Genomic DNA, 19,562 nt, shown 5'->3' with positions numbered 1-19,562 from the left:
ACTAGTAATCAGCTGTGGCTGACATTTAAATCCCCACAACAGCTGTTCAGTAACTAAAGTGCCTAGTGTTTACAGGTCAGACACTCCCTAAATCACTGTCTTATGCAATGCAGACTGTTACTCCCGTGTTTTAGCTTTCAGTGAACACTGAATTGACAAACAGCACATTTTATTGCATTATACTGCTTAACAGTCCCTGTTCATGCTTATGGCAGATAAATTTAATAAAGGAAGATCTATTAGTCAATTTTTTTTATTTATTACAGTGTCACAGCCCATTTTGCCAGTAACTGGAAAGAGTGAAATGTGTAATATGAGGTGGTTTGCTTCTCTCCAGTTTTATATGTATCTGTTAGCACAGCATACTTACGTCAACCAGGAAATATGCCTTGACCAATGATTAAAATTACATTGGAAGGGAATACTACAAAATCAGCCCAAAATTGATATTCTAAGCAACATAACCAAAAGAATTATTACTGTGTAGTGACCTGATGACTTGCGTAATCCACTTAAGAGTTTTCATTTAACATTGTTGGTGAAACATGCAGTCTGTATACGTACATCTAATGCATCTGTGTTTATTACTGGGATCAATGTCACTGAGGAAATAACTGAATTTTGTGGCTAGTTATTGCCGTATCACTTTTTTTGTCAAAGCTATTTTCTTGAGGCTCCATTTTATTTGGATCACTTGTTATGTTCTACATTGTTCTGCCTCATTTTCTGAGCATAGTCCATGAACACATGTTTTAAATATTGTTGAAGACTTTAGTGACATGTCAAGTGAATAAGAAATGAGTGTCTCGCCAAAAATTCAGTAAACGTTTTAAAAATTAATAGTCTGCTTTAGTTTGCAATAATTTCTGGATTGAATTTTATGCCAATAATTACAATAATAATGAACTAAGTGACACGAATGTATTTTATGGTCTAAGGCTGTGCTAGAAGCCCGTCTTTTGGCTTCGTAGCCCTATGTCATGTTAACAGAAAATTATTTTTAAGTTGAGTGCTATGCTCTTCAAAGTTCTCTGTGTTTTACATAGCCTCTATCACAATAGAATTAATTACACTAAACTGATTAATGACCCCACACAATTTTGCATCACCAAATTCAATTTGCAGCGAGGCTAACATGCAGTCAGTTTCAGAAATTAATTTGTCTTTACACACTACGAGAAATAATGGAAAGTCTTCATCAAAGGAAAGAGCAGTGCTTCAATTTTCAAAAACACTCACTTAAAACTTATATACCATTTATTCAGAACAATTAACACTTTTACAGCTAACAATTGAGTTTTTTCATAGACTAGACTTCAATTCAAAGCTTTATATTATGTCAAACTTAAATAACTAATAACTATCACAGTGACTAGTAATTTTCACAAAATACTCATTATGCTCATTTTATACATTTCACAGCAGAACAAAAATGTCACTCATATCTGAAGCCCATAAAATTCAGACACTGCAACCACCGCGAAGCCTCAGAACCAAATGTAGAGTGGACTCTTTCTGAATATTGTAATCAGATAAAGTACGCCCATCTTCTAATTGTTTACCAGCAAAAATAAGCCTCTGTTGGTCTGGTGGAATACCTTCTTTGTCTTGGATCTTGGCCTTCACGTTTTCAATAGTATCTGATGGCTCCACTTCCAATGTTATTGTCTTACCTGTTAATGTCTTGACAAAAATTTGCATACCACCACGCAATCTGAGCACCAAGTGCAATGTTGATTCTGGAAAATAATTTACCAGGGTGTAAAAAAAATCACATATCCAACAGCCATGTATAATGAGGTCACTGGATGACAAACAGTTCTTTACTCACCTTTCTGGATGTTGTAATCTGAGAGGGTACGACCATCTTCTAGTTGTTTCCCTGCGAAGATGAGTCTTTGCTGATCTGGTGGGATCCCTTCTTTATCCTGAATTTTTGCCTTTACATTTTCAATGGTATCTGATGGCTCCACTTCTAGAGTTATTGTTTTGCCAGTAAGAGTTTTTACAAAAATTTGCATACCACCACGCAGACGCAACACCAGATGTAAAGTTGATTCTGAAGTGAAAAATATGCAGATTGTATTAACCCCACACAAATCAATGTACAGCAGTAACCTTTCATAAGGTTTATTGAATGAGAAAAATTGAATTTTTTGGTAAAATTAAAAATGGATGCTCCGTGTATGCACTCAAAGTCTTCAAAAATTTTGTAAACATTGGGCGCAGACTGAAACCTTGGGTTATTATTGGCAAACTAAGAAAAGAAAGTGCTTTGTAAATGCTCTTTTCGTAATATCTAAGTTCCACTGAAATCTGTTTTAACACTTAGTTATCTTTACACACAATTCTCTGCACATCACACAGTGTCATTTGAAGACTGTCAAATATTTCTGAAAGGTATTGAAAGAAGTGAAGTATAGTGGTATGGCTGCTCCCTACAGAGAATTTTTTCAACATCAGATGTCAATACCACCCCACATTCAAACTTTTTCTCCTAACAACTGGCAACATTGGGTTGTGCACTGCCTGGGGACTTCTTTTGAAATATTTACATACTATGAAAACACTTGCTAGTCTAATCATCATATTTGTTTTATTGCACCTACTAATTAACACTACAGTGATTAAATAGTCTCACCATGCTTATACTATTATGAAACCAACACGGTATCCCCAAAGTGAACCTTATCAGTATATTTAGCACAATAATGCTATTGGTTGGTAAGTCATAATACACTTACATTGCTATTTGACAGTCTAATTACCCATTTTACTATTCCAAAATTATAGATTTCATACTGACCCAAAGTCTACCTCTTGCCTTTTGTAGGTCATACTCTAAGATTGGCTGAGCTCATGTGCTTCCTGACTTGTGATCTGTCACTAGTGCTGCCCTTCCATTATCTATTATGCCAGTAGTGAATAGCAACAGGTTGAAGTTGAGTTCACCCATTAAATAGTTTTACATTTATCAATCTGATGTGTGTGCACAGAGAAAGGTGTGGGTTCAAATACCCTGGTGTAGCACAATATTAATATCAGGAATATTTAATATTGTAAATATATCTGAGTGCACACTATTCAACAGAATGCAACATCTAGGACAGAAAACTGGGTGTGGCAGAAAGGACACAAACTGAATCTAAAAGCAATTAAAACAGAATAAAAAAGGGATGAGAGAGTAGCCTAGTGAAAGTGATAAGGTTGGGGAGCCCCTACAACAATGACAGGTGCCCCATCCCTAACCACCTTACTCCTGCTCCTGAGATAAAACATTATTGCAAATAAAAACCAGTTTTACAGAGAACACTGACAACCACGTAAACCATCCGTGAATCTTCCAACAATGTTTGAGGGCCAAAAGGAGGGAGCATTCCACCAAGATATGAGCTGTCTGTAAGGTTCCATAACCATAATGTAGAGTTGGTTCAGTACACCCAACTATGGGTTAACCTGGTACTACTGATGTGGAGATAACATAGGACTGGATTCATTCTGGGAGAAGTGGAAAGAAGATATCAACACTGCAGTAGCTAGCTTGATTGCACGGGGTTTATCTGATGGGGCAATAGCCCATTTCCGAGTGAGCAGAGATCTGACAGTTAAATTCATACCTGGGATCGGGAAAACTAATGAGGAGTGAGGAAGTACTCATTTAGGCACACTGTCAGTTTATCCCCCATAATCTCCAATAAACAAAAATGTCACTACTATTTTAACTTCACTTTGATTCACAGACCAATTCTCTTGGTGGTCTTACTAGAACGACAAACTGTGCTACTTCAATTACAATTAGCCCACTGAGACACCTATTCAGTTTCCTATATTGCATTATTACAAACCAATTAATAAAGAGTATAATAATTTTATTTCTAGGCTTTTTGACTCACTGATATTTAATACTAAGCAAACTCAATCCAATAATTTTTTGTTTTAGATTAGATACACGGCAGAAGAACATTCAACACATACCATCTGCTGCAGCTAGTAAATGCTGTGCATTCAACAAATAATGAGTCACTGCCACAAGCCATCATTACCAAAAGAAACACATAATTAAAACTTATTTCTGCAGCTCCGCCCTCACCTTTTTGTATGTTGTAATCTGAGAGAGTTCTTCCATCTTCAAGCTGTTTCCCAGCAAAGATCAATCTCTGTTGGTCTGGTGGAATCCCTTCCTTGTCTTGAATTTTTGCTTTTACATTTTCAATTGTGTCTGATGGCTCCACTTCCAATGTTATTGTTTTCCCAGTCAGAGTTTTTACAAAAATCTGCATGCCTCCTCTAAGACGCAACACTAAATGCAATGTAGATTCTGAAATCAAGTGATTCACTAGTTAAAATTTTGAAGAACTGCAACGGGTTAAGAAGCCAGAAACAACATAACATTCAGGCACATTGCCCTTTTCCCCTTTGAAGAACTTTACCTCAACAGTAGCCAATGCAGCTTTTACCACTGGGAACCTTAATTTCTTTTTAGATTTTAAATAACCATGATTGCTTTTAGGAAGATTCATATTTGTGCCAGCACTATCAATATTTTTATTTCATTTTCATTAATTTAATGAAATGTCAGAAAATGACAATCACAGTTAAGAATATAACTAATAGTTTCCTCTTTGGACACCATCACATTCCATTCAACTTAAATGTAATTGTGTGCAATCAGCATAAAAGGTTTTGAATCTTCACTATGCAAATGCAGCTTCCTGCCCATCCATAGTACAGGGTGATTCACAAAGAACAGATGGTTGAAGTCTAGAGCAGGGCCAGTGGAGGAGGAGGATATTAGTGTTTAACGTCCCGTCGACAACGAGGTCATTAGAGACTGAGCGCAAGCTCGGGTGAGGGAAGGATGGGGAAGGAAATCGGCCGTGCCCTTTCAAAGGAACCATCCCGGCATTTGCCTGAAGCGATTTAGGGAAATCACGGAAAACCTAAATCAGGATGGCCGGAGACGGTTTAAGGAACCATTTGCACTAGAGCACAGATAATATTTAAGTTAGTTAACTTAGATTATATGTATCGATTTTATAAGACAAGAGAATGCAAAATAAAGCAATTAACACCGCTCTCTTGTCACAGCGAGTAGGCATCAACTCTCTCATGTCATTCGTTGTCCTAGAAGGATTTAATATTTTGTGCGGCTCCACAGTTAGCCATATTGATATTTATTAGCAGAAAAGAGGCGCAGAATTAATAAGTCGCTCTCATTTGTGAATGATCTGCCATTATTTATCTAGAATTTTACGTAAGTGTAATTTACATCGTAATGTATGTGTTGAAATGAATATGTTTATTTAATCTTATGCCTTGCTTTGTTTTAGTAGTTTTAGTCACTCCATCTTCATGATTGAAGCTGAGGTCAGATATCAGACTGTCTACAAAAAAAATACATAATGAGCCCTGGCTACGTTCCGTACATCTTCGGACGTGCGAAGCTCGATAAATTCACGGCGTAAAATTTTAATCCCTCAATTACTTATCCAAACTAACAATTATTATTATTACAAATTATTATTATTATATTTTATTATTATTTTATTTTAATATTTTTTATTTGTTACAACGGGATTGAACCGTCGTCCTCCGGAATGCGAGTCCAGTGTGCTAACCACTGCGCCAGGGCCAGTGGCAGTCACAGCTGTGATTACCTATTCCTCAGAGGCCGTCAACATGTCAGTTTTAAGTAGCCAATTTATTTCTTGTGCCAAAATTGAAACCATCGTCTTGTTTGCTGTTTTCTAGTCTGGTAGTGAGTTCCGAGAGAAATATTTTGTGATTATGGCAGCTGGTGTTATAAAGTGGACTGACGTTAGTGTGCATCTCACTGATTAATTGCAGAGGCACAAAAATTTATCAAGTGCAATGATTAAGTGAATACACAATTGATCTACACAAGCACACTGAGTAAGCGGATCAATGTTTTTTTTTTCCTAAGTCATGGAAGAAGGCAGGTGGATCATTGTTTACTCATGGGTCACATGTTTAATATATTAAACAAGATTGATCCACATACCTCCTCCCTTGATTTAATTATTGAAGATTGATCCACTTAGTGTGGTCACACAGATCGATTGCATGGCAACAAAGAGCAGAGAAGTATTTCACTGTTTTTTTATTTTCGAATATATTGTGGGCTGAGACCCTGTCCCTTGTTTGCAGATAACAACACAGTTTAAACAGCTGTGACTTAAACACTGAACAATCAAACTTCCTGGCAGATTAAAACTGTGCCAGACCGAGACTCAAACTCAGGACCTTTGCCAGTCTCAATCTGACGAAGTTTCATATCCGCACACGCTCCACTGCAGAATGAAAATCTCCTTATGGAACAATCAAATTTATGATCATTTACCTCATTGGGTGTTTAAGATAAACAGCTGACCCCTTACTTTTGTTCCCATCACACCTCACAGCAAGTGCTGACAACATTCTTGCACGAAACAGTATTATGCCACTGGCCCTGTTCTAGACTTCCCAGACCATATTTCAATTGCCTGTCACAGAGAATATGCAAGATATAAATACAGTGCTCTCAATGGACAGAGGAAGGTTCAGTGTTTTATGTTCACACTGACACTATACCATGCCTTGCTCACGAGATGTCTGATTAGTCTGATCTCACATGAAAAATCAATAGGTCCACATTTATTAAATAAACATCAACAGTTCGATTTCTCAGCTCTTTAAGAGTAGCTGCCAGAGGTAAGCAAGATTTATTTTATGTACTCCCTCAGAAAATAATCACAGGGCATCACCTCTGGTTATCTGGAAGGCCAAAAGCAATGAACATGACCTTTTACACCTCTTCCAATCCAGCGTTCCGGGGCACTGGTAAGAATGCCATACCTGAATGTGGAAGTGAGCCTGTGTGCCACCATGCACAGAAATTTAATTACTGGGATTGTCATGAAGTTTAAAAACATTCTGCAACATGTCAAGGTACGGCATCCGTGTCCATTTCCTCCACAAGAAAGGAAAGGTCCACAAACTTTGTGAACATTCTGTTTCCGAGATCAGGATTTTATGACCCCTCACAAATTATGACCCCTCACAAATCTTACATTACGATGGTTTACTTTACCCAACCAATGGAATTTAGATGTCTGAAAAGATGAGTTTTCTGAAAAGTGTTCTGCCACACCTGGAGAACTGAAATGAAAATTTGTACCTACTGTCTACTGGTATGGTCAGTGGGAATCAATTGCTGCAGTAACTTACTGCTTCATATGCAGGCATCTGTTTCAGGACATGCCACAGCATTGTTTCAGGAATTTTAAGTTCATCTGCTTGTATTGGAGATTCCCAATGGATCCATGTGAATGCATCTTTGATAACACCCCCCTCCCCCCACATTGACAGACATGTATGGCTGACCAGTGCTCTTTCCTTTTCACATGCAGCCAACTTACATGAATTCTGCAAGCCAGTTATAAATCTGCTTGTGCAAAAGCAGCTTCTTGCTGAATCAACAGCAGAATGCACTTTAACACTGGACCGACTTTGCGCAAATTCAAACACAAAATTATTTCTTCTTGTGGTTACTATATTGCTACAAACAGTCCAGCTGTGTCAAAACTTAATCCTTTATGCTGTAACACATGCAATTTTTTTTACCTCTTACTCGTGTGTGTGTGTGTGTGTGTGTGTGTGTGTGTGTGTGTGTGTGTGTGTGTGTGTGTGTGTGTGTGTGTGTGTGTGTGTGTGTGATGAACAATTTAAAAATTGTTCTTTCTTTCTGAATCGTGTAGTAGTTACATAAATCATTTTTATTTATTAACAATGACCTTTCATTCTCACTGCACATGCTCAGTCAAATCTTTCAACAACAAGAACAAGAAAGATTCTTTTCAACAATCTGTATGAGAACACAATGCACATTAAATTATACTTTTACATACTCTAAAAACCTTCACAACATAAGAAATTTTAATAACTGACTTCCTGCATCTGGCTTCTACTTTCAAACTTTAATATAGCTCTACAGACTAACACCTTAGTATTAGACACTTTTCTAGCAATGGACAAATTCTGCACAACATCAGTTACAATTTTAATTCTCCTAGTGAGACACCTGTTCAGTTTATTGTATTGCATTATTACAAACCAATTAATGAAGAGTATAACAACTTCACTTTAACAAATTTTTGATTCACTGTTCTTTAATACCTAGACAACTTTTTCCAACAAATTTTTGTTTTAGATTACAGTGCAGAAGAATACTTAACACACTATTTGCTGCAACTACTAAATCCCACACACAACACAAGTCATGATCACAAGCTATCATTACCAAAACAAAACATTACCCAGGAAGTCAAAACTTCCTGTTATTTCTGCAACCCTGCCCTCACCTTTTTGTATGTTGTAATCTGAGAGAGTTCTTCCATCTTCAAGCTGTTTCCCAGCAAAGATCAATCTCTGTTGGTCTGGTGGAATCCCTTCTTTGTCTTGGATTTTTGCTTTTACGTTTTCAATTGTGTCTGATGGTTCAACTTCCAATGTTATTGTTTTCCCAGTTAGAGTTTTTACAAAAATCTGCATGCCTCCTCTAAGACGTAACACTAGATGCAATGTAGATTCTGAAGTAGAAAGACATTCATCAGTTAAAATTTTGAAGAACAGCAATGGGTTGAGAAGCCAGAAACAATATCAACCTTCAGGTACATTACCCTTTTTCCCTTTGAACCACAGGTAACAATTTCTTGCTACATTTGAAATAACCATGCTCACTTTCAAAAAGATTCATATTTGTGCCAACACTACTGTATATCAATATTTTGTTTTTCCTTGATTTAATATAATGACAGGGAATGACAACCACAGTTAAGAACACTAAATAGTTGTCTGGTTGCACATCATTCTACGCAATTTAAGTGTTATGTACAATCAGCATATTGCAGCGCACACGTGCTCAAAACTGGCAAGGTGACCACTACAGCTGAAAAAACATTTCACACATATCACAAAAGCTGTAGTCACTGCAGTGCCGATTACTTCAGACGTGCATGCACTGCAATACAGGGCTATTACAAATGATTGAAGCGATTTCATAAATTCACTGTAGCTCCATTCATTGACATATGGTCACGACACACTACAGATACGTAGAAAAATTCAAAGTTTTGTTCGGCTGAAACTGCACTTCAGGTTTCTGTCTCCAGAGCGCTCTAGAGCACAGTGAGACAAAATGGCGACAGGAGCCGAGAAAGCATATGTCGTGCTCGAAATGCACTCACATCAGTCAGTCATAACAGAGTCATAACAGTGCAACGACACTTCAGGACGAAGTTCAACAAAGATCCACCAACTGCTAACTCCATTCGGCGATGGTATGCGCAGTTTAAAGCTTCTGGATGCCTCTAAGTGGAAATCAACGGGTCGGCCTGCAGTGAGCGAAGAAACGGTTGAACGCGTGCGGGCAAGTTTCACGTGTAGCCCGCGGAAAATTGGCTCATGCCACAACTGGAGACCGACAGTGGCGACTTCATCTTTCAACAGGATGGTGCTCCACCGCACTTCCATCACGATGTTCGGCATTTCTTAAACAGGAGATTGGAAAACCGATGGATCGGTCGTGGTGGAGATCATGATCAGCAATTTATACCATGGCCTCCACACTCTCCCGACTTAATTAACCCCATGCGATTTCTTTCTGTGGGGTTATGTGAAAGATTCAGTGTTTAAAACTCCTCTACCAAGAAACGTGCCAGAACTGCGAGCTCGCATCAACGATGCTTTCGAACTCATTGATGGGGGACATGCTGCGCCGAGTGTGGGAGAAACTTGATTATCGGCTTGATGTCTGCCGAATCACTAAAGGGGCACATATCGAACATTTGTGAATGCCTAAAAAAAGTGTTTTTGTATGTGTGTGCAAAGCATTGTGAAAATCTCAAATAATAAAGTTATTGTAGAGCTGTGAAATCGCTTCAGTCATTTGTAATAACCTTTTACTTTATTTGTCCAGAAGTAGTGACTCAAATGTCTCCCCTGTACAGAACATACATAAAGAATGTACAAGTGCAGGTTGTAAACACTTTGGTGACAATGCATTGAAGTTTGAGCCTAGCCATTAAGCATGTACTGACAGCCAAAGGCCACAGCTTGTGACAAATCCTAGTCCTGCACAAATTTTCAATGTCATCATTCTATTATACAACAAATAATGTCCATATTTGCAACTGCACACACTTCACTGACACCACGTTAAAGGTTTTAAATCTTAACTACCTAAACATAGTTTTCTGTCTACCAATAATGGTTAGTTACCAAATTCTTATTTACAATCACACTTGCAACTGCAAATGCTTAGTCAAATCTTACCATCAAGAAAGCTCCTTTGCAACAGTCTACTTGATAACGCAATACAGTGTATTTCCAATTACTCAAAAACCTCTGCAGCATCACTGAAACTTTATTTACTTTTTGTATCTAGACAATATATTCAATTTTAGCATCATTTCCATTTTCTTTAAAATCACATTCTTTTACAATCAGGTGACCATGCCGCTCAGATTCATTTACAGTACAGGTTTATTATTCATGTCTCATGTCAGCACCATTATAATTAACAAAAAGAGGGGGCATGAATATTACATAGGCTTGTTTCTTCCCAGTGATAATTCTAAGGAGAATAGTATCACCTTTAATGTGCCCTATCACTGAATTATTTACCTACATATAGTTTACGAAGATTACTTAATGGCCTGTTATGTGATAATATTAGAATATAGATAACGGCATAATCAAAATCCACCTGGTAATTTTTTATCTTCCTTAATCTTACATCCAACAATGGAAAATCCAGGTAGAAATATCAATGTATGAAGGAGACATTGCTACTTACTGTAAAGAAGACACTTGAGTTGCAGACAGGAACAATTAAAACACTTACATAACGCTTTTGGTCAGTCTTCACCAGCAGAGAAACCACAAGCAAGCACACCTCATGCAAACATGACCAACTCCAGCATCTTGGGCCAGAATGCAACTTTATACAGACATACCTTCTAGTATTAAAAGTGATTCTTTTCCTACATTGCTGATATTCCTACCTGTAATTTCCTTTAATTGCATTTACACTATTTGCAATTGCATTGGTGATATGTGTGTCATCTAAAAACTATTTAGTGCTCTTTTCTTGATTAAGCCTAAAAGATCCAAGATGAATCAAGAGATCAAATATACAATTTTTTATATATTGCTTTAAGGGGTACACAATACTATATCACTTTTACAGTGGGTTGCAATACACGACATACACTTTTATTCAAAAATTTTTGCATGTAAAATAACCACTTAGTTTAGATTTTTGTTGCGAGTGTGGAGAGCAAGAAGGAAGGGGACAAATGAGAAAACTATTTCATGAATTTGATTCATTTATGACTAGAGCTACAAGACAGTAATGCATAAAAAGATCACTATCTGAAAGGACAACTGGCAAAATTACGTACCCTAAAAATTCCTAAAGCTTAGAATGTATTCCAAATACGAAGCAAGAAAAGTGCATGGGAGGAGTTTACATGCAAGTGGCTCTTCATCCAAGAAGTTTAAATTTGATACCAGGTACTTCATAATATTGGGACATGTCTGAAGCAGGAATTCATTGCTAAATAGTGTGCCAGTCAACAAAATTTAAATGAAAACTATATAATTTCGAACCTAAATTAAAATATTTCCCACGAAAGGATTACATACTTCTAGTACCAAGAGGCTTGTTTATGAATAGTGAACTTTAAAGATATGTATTAAACTTCTGAAGGATCACCAGTGACTAAAAACCAAAATGTAATCACTAGTTTCAATTGGTATACATTCATTTGCAATTCTTGGACAATCACTGAAGAGGCATTTGAAATCTTATTTCAACATTCTGGTAAAATTCTGGAAAACCTATTTATCCAGCAGCAATAAGCATTCTGCAAACTTAAAAAATATATCCATGAAGCCCAATTTCTTCTCATTTCATTCCTTGCTAGCTGCACTCTTACTAGCTTACATTCACCAATTTTATGGCCTCATGGAAACATGCCCTGGAAATTTATTAGCAAGCAACAATGGTCGGTAGTTTTGTACATGTGGTTGCAATTCATCTGGACATAATGTTGCACTATTGTAATATGTAATTTTAATGGCCCATGTCAACTTTAGGACAAAAGCAAGTAAGTATCCTATTGGTTGATCTACAAAGATCTCTTAAAATGTACTCTGGTGAATTTGGCAGGTTTGGTAGCAGCACTTCCTACTTCAATTGATTTTAAGTCAATTTTTGGGAGAAATTTCTTGTTTCCTGCATTGTTAGTAGCATTGTTAGTTTTCATGCAGCTTTGCACTTGATGAATCTTAATAGTACCTGACAAAATGTGTGCTATTTGGCTTCCATAATGACATTTTATACTTTTTCAGACTAGTTATGAGATCATGCACAAAAAGTATGTACTATGAGTATTCACCAAGTACTTTTGAATATAAACTTACCTTTTTGAATATTGTAATCTGACAGTGTTCGTCCATCTTCCAACTGTTTTCCTGCAAAAATTAGCCTCTGCTGGTCTGGTGGAATGCCTTCTTTATCCTGAATTTTTGCCTTCACATTTTCTATTGTGTCTGAAGGCTCAACTTCCAATGTTATTGTTTTGCCAGTCAAAGTTTTGACAAATATTTGCATCCCACCCCTGAGACGGAGAACCAAGTGAAGTGTTGATTCTAGAAACAAAATGGAAATATTGTAGGACTGTTTGAACAGAAAAACAGTCAACTGGATTGTAGTATATTAAAATCAGAAAAGCTGCAAAATGCTACAAATAGGAGACATGTCTATTTTGTGGCAACAATGTTGTCACATGGACATGAACATGCACATTACCTTTTTGTATGTTGTAATCTGACAAAGTGCGGCCATCTTCCAGCTGTTTACCAGCAAATATCAAACGTTGCTGATCAGGTGGAATTCCTTCTTTGTCTTGAATCTTTGCTTTAACATTTTCTATTGTATCTGAAGGTTCAACTTCAAGTGTTATTGTCTTCCCTGTTAATGTCTTTACAAAGATCTGCATATCTTCTTTGTGGGATCTGAAAATAAAATAGATTAAACACTACAGGTATGATTACATTTAATTATCAGACTGCCATTTTAATAACACTTTCTTCTCAAAATAAATAGAAAATGCACTAAACATTACACAAATTCCTGAAATATTCATGTTAAAGTTTTCTACCAATATTATGACCTCAAAACCCACATGCTATACCTCTTCGATGACAAATTTTAGTGCCACTCATTCAAGACACGAGACTGCACTGTGGTATTGCTGACATCAAAGCAAAGGGGGGGGGGGAGGGGGGGGGGGGAGTGGTAAAAATCTGGCATAAACTTTCCAGCACATGTAAACATTTGTTAGTATCATTTTCCATGGATTATTTGTGTGATTGCAATTATGTGGAACAAGTCGTCTTACATGAATATGATCATGGCTACATTCTGACCATTTAAAAGGATACTTTAATATAACCTGTTGCTATGACAGATACAATTCTAGAATGCACAACTTTCTCAAAAATTTTGGGAAACATCAATAGTGAAATGGATCAGTAGTTGATCTCTCAAGCACCTTTCTTACAGAGAAGAAATTCCAATCTCTGGAGGGAGGGAGGAAGCCCTTAGTCATGCATTGTGTACTTCAGAAAAGACAACACTCATGAAAAAGACTTTCTTGTATTCTGTTGGAAAGACCATACAAATCCAGATGAGCTCTTACTTTTGACGGAGTTTATATATTAAATAAAGTTAGAAATACATATAACAGTATTATTTAAATTTCTTTTTCAACGTAACTATTTTTGTTTCTGACCACGTGTCCTCTTATTTTCAATTAGATTCAAAAACAATTATTCCAACACACCTACCGGCGACATGATTTATAGCCCTTCCCCTTACATCAATAGCAATGTTATCCTGTTCTGTGTTCTACATTCCACATAGACTTCCATCATTAAGGAACCAGTACAAGGCAGGATAAAGACAAACTTCCCTAATAGGAGTATAATGCCTTAACTTTGCCGATTTGACTGTCAAGCTCACACGCAGCAGTAAATTACTTTCACAATAGCAAATGTTGACATGGAGATTACTTCTTAGATTACATCCTGAACAGTTTATCAAGAGTTTTGTTACAAAGTGTCACATTGAAATCTTTAGGTATCAATAGAGTACAACACACTAAAGTGAAGAAGACCCACTTGCTCTATTTATGACTCTATATCTGTACTCTTGGCACCTTAATTGATTCATTTGAGAGAGAGAGAGAGAGAGAGAGAGAGAGAGAGAGAGAACTCCCCAAAAAGAAAGTACTGACCTGTATAGTTTATATGGTTTCAACCACTGTCTCTACATTACATTTATATGAGGAGGAGTTGGAAAATATGTTTCCCCTGCCAACTGTGGGCACAGTTGTGTGATATGGGCAAAAGACGAAACACACACACACACACACACACACACACACACACACACACACACACACACACACACAGCAGGTGACGCGCATTTGCAAGATACCGATACACCAGTGGGTAGAGGTTGACGGCGATCAAGCGGATGGCAATGTTGCCAGTACCTGTGCAAAGCAGAGGCCACCCACTCAGTCTTTTCCCAGAGCTATGGAGAGAAGGTACGTTTTGGGGTTGTGGTTAAAGGTGGAAGTGAGAGCCGTTATCCACTATGAATGGGCACAGAAATTCATAACCACCTTGCTGAGGTGTAGAGGTCAGGTGTGATGTCAAGGCAAATGCTGGAGAGATGGTGTCAGCAATTCAGTGATGGACGTCAGCACGTGCAGGACATACCGAGACCTAGACAGACGTGCACGGCCACTACAGATGCAAATGTCAGTAAGCTGGATGACATGATTAAAGCAAACCAGTGTATCACCATCGATGGAGTAGCGGCAGAACTTGGAATCAGACATGAGCAAGCTCACAAGATCATCCACGACATTCTTCGATACAGGAAGGTGTCAGCACGATGGGTGCACCGCCAACTGGCCCCGACACACATGGAACAATGCATGGCATTCAGCCTGGAAAAGCTCGTGCGTTACCCTGAATCTGGCAATGACCTTCTGTTTCTGATTGTGATGGGGGATGAAACATGGTTCCACCATTACACACCTGAATCAAAGGTCCATACAGTGGAAACATTAGCCATCACCTGTCCAAAAGAAGTTCTAAAGCACTCCGTCTGCAGGTAAAGTGCTACTCACTGTTTTCTGGGATGACAAAGGAGTTTCGCTGCTGGACTTTCTGGAGGATGCAACCATCAATGTTTGTGCGGTACTGTGCCACACTGTCAAAATTGAAAGGTGATTCAGAAAAAGCGGCCTAGCCTTCTGATCTGGTGTTCTGCTATTGGATGACAATGCAAGACCACACATGGTGACGGCAACACAAAACCATACTGCACCTCTTGGTTGGAAGTGCCCTACAGTCCGGATCTTGCACTAAGTGACTTCCACCTGTTTCCTGTTTTGAAAAAGAGACTCAACAGAAGGCGCTTTGGCAGGAATGCTGACATCAAACAAGCCGTTCAATGATTCTTCCGTATGCAACACCCTGATTTTTCCTGGAAGGCTTTTTGAAGCTTATAAAGTGATATGACAAATGTCACTGTACTTTGAAATTATGCAGAAAAATAAACATATCTTATCTTTAACATCTCATTCTCTTTTTTTTCCTTTCACACTCAACTGACCACAGTCGACAGGGAGGGGAAAGTTATTTTCCAACTCCTCTGCGTACTTTAGTAGCAGTGTTTAAAGAAAAGACATTGATAGAAATTTGTTATTGATTTAAGTTGGCAAGTGAACAACTTTCAGGACAAACATGTTTGCATGAAACTCCAAATCCTGATCAATTTTAAAAGGTTACAATGCCTATTGTGCTTGATGACTAACACCAACACAACCCAAAACTGAGTTACCTAAATGCTTTCATGACAAAGTCATCACATCATGCAATTAATAAGATAATAGAACATGATCCTTTAGAGTCCACTTCAATTTATAATACTGCATTTTTGGTAATGCATTTTACAAGTTTAGAAGCATATGGCTCAATTTTGAAGTTATGAGAATCTATTATGGAAGCCAGAAATACTGTTGCAAATGCAGCCTAACTGACCAAAGAGCTTAGGTTTTCAGTAATACAAGCTTGTCCAAGCACTCCAGATTGTATATGCTCCTCTATGAAATAATATATATTTCTAAGGCAGGAAGAGAGAAAGTCAACACATAACATTGTATGAACATGTATTTGTTTTCATAGCACCTACAGCACCAAAGAAATCTCAATATTGCTGTCAGTTTTTAGTGGGCTTCCCCTCACGACTGCATCCAACTTTACTTAAGTAATGGAAGGTTCAAACAAGCATCTCTCTTGATTCTGAAATAATTATACCAGTCAGCCCCTCAAAATTTAATGTGATACAGTTTCCATATTACTAAGCAAGCAAGCTTACATTTTCTCAACATCAAAGCTGATGAAAAATCTTTGTACCAGCTCCACACATTTGAAGCTCAACCTACTACTACACAAGCTTGCAGTTGTGTCCATTCACCTTCACTGACTAATTTACAAAATACATTTTTTTAAATAAATTATGGCACTGAATGAAAGAGCATCACATGTAGTTTCATCAAGGATAAATGACATTTGAAAATTTATCTATAAACCAATAGGTAACCTCAATTCCTCAGTTTGCTCTATCCAGACAGTCCAGTTCATATTTTCTTTCCTAAAGTCACTGCAGGAAGATGCCAGGATGGTTCTTTCAACCATACCACAGTCCACAACCTGTCCTTTCCTAAAATATTCTTATACAGTCTATGCCTATTACAATGACAAGTCACTGTGTCATTGTTGGATGACTCATCTCACAGCCAGTTGTAAGCCACCGACAATAGTTCTGACTATAATCTTCTCCACAATATTTGTGCAGTACAAAGTCTCTTTGTAAAACTCAAAGTTACACTATCCTAAATCATACATATTAAGTCCAATGCAGGCTCAGTGACAAATATAACAATTTTTTTATCTGTCTTTGCACTGGTAACTGCCTTCACTGCCTGTAATGCCATTTTGTGCCAACTGCACAAAGAGCGGATGTTCCCATCCATTTTTTTTTTTGTAAATACATTTAGTTTCACACACATCATAAATATTAATGCAGAATATTAACAGCAATACAAAACAATGCAGCAGTAGCCTAAACCTAATATACTTTAGCTACTTAGAAAACGTACCATACACTAACAATCACAAAAGACCCAATTGGACTGTTTTGGACAATTCTCTAATTATTTACATTGTTCACTACTGTAGCTGAACATTAGGCCTATACTCAAATTAACTAGCCTCCATGAACACTGTAACGCATTACAGTCAACTGGGTTAATTTTGTACCACTTTTTTTTTTTTTTAATACTAGACCAAAATTAAATTATACATGGCAACAGACAACATTTTACATCTACAGTAACAGTACCTACATAAGAGAAAATGTGCTTATTAGAGTAAATTTTCAATTTTAATGCTAGTTGGGCTACAAAGTTACATTTTTGTTCAGTATAACTACAGACCCAAAGCCCGCCCGAACCCCCCCCCCTTGGGAAAAAAAAAAAAAAAAAAAAAAAAAAAAAAAAAAAAAAAAAAAAAAAACCTGTGAGTACATTTGGATTGTGTCCGGTGTTACCAGTAATAAGAAATAGTTTTAGCTCAATACTGCAGTTTTACTAGGAAAAATCAAGATATTTCAAGTAACCTGGCATTGTTAGACTTCTACCATTGTCATCAGAAACTCTTCAATGCCCAAGCAATTAAAGAATAACCACAAGCTTACAGAGCTTTACGAAGTTGCAAAGGCAACTGAAATATCCTGTAGAAATCGAAGTGGTAAGAAAACTCACTTCTACTACAAATTAATGTTATTAGGTGGAGCAGCACCCATTTTAAACTAAAGTGGTACAAAGGCACCCCAACTGGCAAAGGCTAATATAAGTGACAAACAAGACAGTTCAAGTGCAAACATACACAGCTCTTATTCACAAATAAATTACAATGTTGTAACTACAACTATAATAACGGCCGAACCATATTAATGAATACGATTTTAACCTCTCATATTAATTACCAAAGATTTAAAAATGTACCTTCAGAAACTCCTCAAATGCCCTATACAACTACTTGCAAGTCCAACACCTTAAGCTGAAACCACACTATCGGTGTGAAGTGTAGAATTTACGTAAAATGTGCGAATAGGCACACTTTCTTAAAAATTGTGAGACCAACTGCTAAATTGTTGTTTCCTGTTTTCTGTTCTTAAATAGGAATATACTTCGCCTCACATTCGAAGCTTGCAAGTTAACAGATAAGTAAAGCAATAGCGGTAGACATGTCACCAATTCATATTGATCAAGGAAACCCCGAGACGCATCGAATTTGTAGTAAACTTCCTATGGGATCCAATTTTTGAAGGCATAGGTCTCTAGGCTTACACATTACTAAGCCAATATTTTTAACGCCTTTAAACCACCCACAAGTTTTACTTCCACAACAAAATGTACGAAACATATCCCGCCAAACTTCACCTGATGCAATAAAATGAATTTCTTAATCTTGTGAACTGCGTCACACAGGAATTATTACATCTACTCTTCGTCCTTTATATTCTAGCATATTAAAACACTAACAACTACACCGTTTACTTACCACAAACAGAGAACGACTGTCAAATGCGAACTACCGTCAAAATTTCAACCAGCTACGCCACACCTCAAAGTCGTATGACAATGACAGGCCCAACGTCGCTTAAATGGTGACGACAGCAATCTTGGAAGGAAGATCTCTGGTGCAGTACATTTATTGATCGCACATTATTGCTTTTGTTATGTCATCGCTGGCTCTGGAAATTAAAATATGTTTCTACTTTATGGCGCTGGCATAAAAAATATATTTAAGGAAACGAAACGACAGCTTATAAATCAGTATACGCACATATTTTCCAAAATGCACCTGCAGTCAACAGAGTGAGCCATATTCCAGAAAAATCTATATATGAAATAAAAGAAAAAAAAGAACATCATCTCCAGTGAAATCCACACCGTTATTTTGCCACACCTTTTAAAGTACTGAGCATAGTATGCCGTTTTCCACCACTGACATGCTTGCCACTGCTTCCATTTCCGACACGTTATAGTGATTGGCAGCTTGTTATACCATAACGGACTGACTGTTGTTTTAAATTAATTTAGAAAGATCCGCTTCAGTTGTAATAATCTTTTATTCAAACCATGGCCGGCATTGGGATTTTAAAATTTCATCTTTAGTTTATCACATTATTGAATTTAGTAACACATAACAACATCTCTATCCCACAATTAGTCTACTCTGTGCGAAAATTGTCCCATAATAAGTTGTTCTTAATATCTCACCAAAAACAACTTTTGATAGCTTGCTAATTATATTTGGTGAACTACTGATTTTATTACGTATAAAACTGA

At 37.2% G+C, this 19,562-nt stretch overlaps 1 protein-coding gene across 1 annotated transcript; it reads right to left on the bottom strand.

The window, feature by feature from the left end:
• Positions 1–1,239: 1,239 nt before the first annotated feature.
• Positions 1,240–18,903, bottom strand: LOC124795765 (polyubiquitin-C). The gene is made up of 7 exons (XM_047259850.1): positions 18,772–18,903; positions 12,875–13,080; positions 12,487–12,714; positions 8,361–8,588; positions 4,091–4,318; positions 1,832–2,059; positions 1,240–1,739 (listed from the first exon to the last, which is right to left on the bottom strand). The coding sequence occupies exons 2-7, from the start codon at positions 13,062–13,064 to the stop codon at positions 1,462–1,464; spliced, it is 1,380 nt and encodes a 459-aa protein (XP_047115806.1). The 5' UTR covers positions 13,065–13,080; positions 18,772–18,903; the 3' UTR covers positions 1,240–1,461.
• Between the last annotated feature and the right edge of the window lie 659 nt (positions 18,904–19,562).

The sequence above is a fragment of the Schistocerca piceifrons genome, chromosome 4, assembly GCF_021461385.2.
Source record: "Schistocerca piceifrons isolate TAMUIC-IGC-003096 chromosome 4, iqSchPice1.1, whole genome shotgun sequence".
Classification (NCBI taxonomy): domain Eukaryota; kingdom Metazoa; phylum Arthropoda; class Insecta; order Orthoptera; family Acrididae; genus Schistocerca; species Schistocerca piceifrons.
Note: the sequence above shows the minus strand (reverse complement) of the source record. Positions and strands in the feature narration are given on the sequence as shown.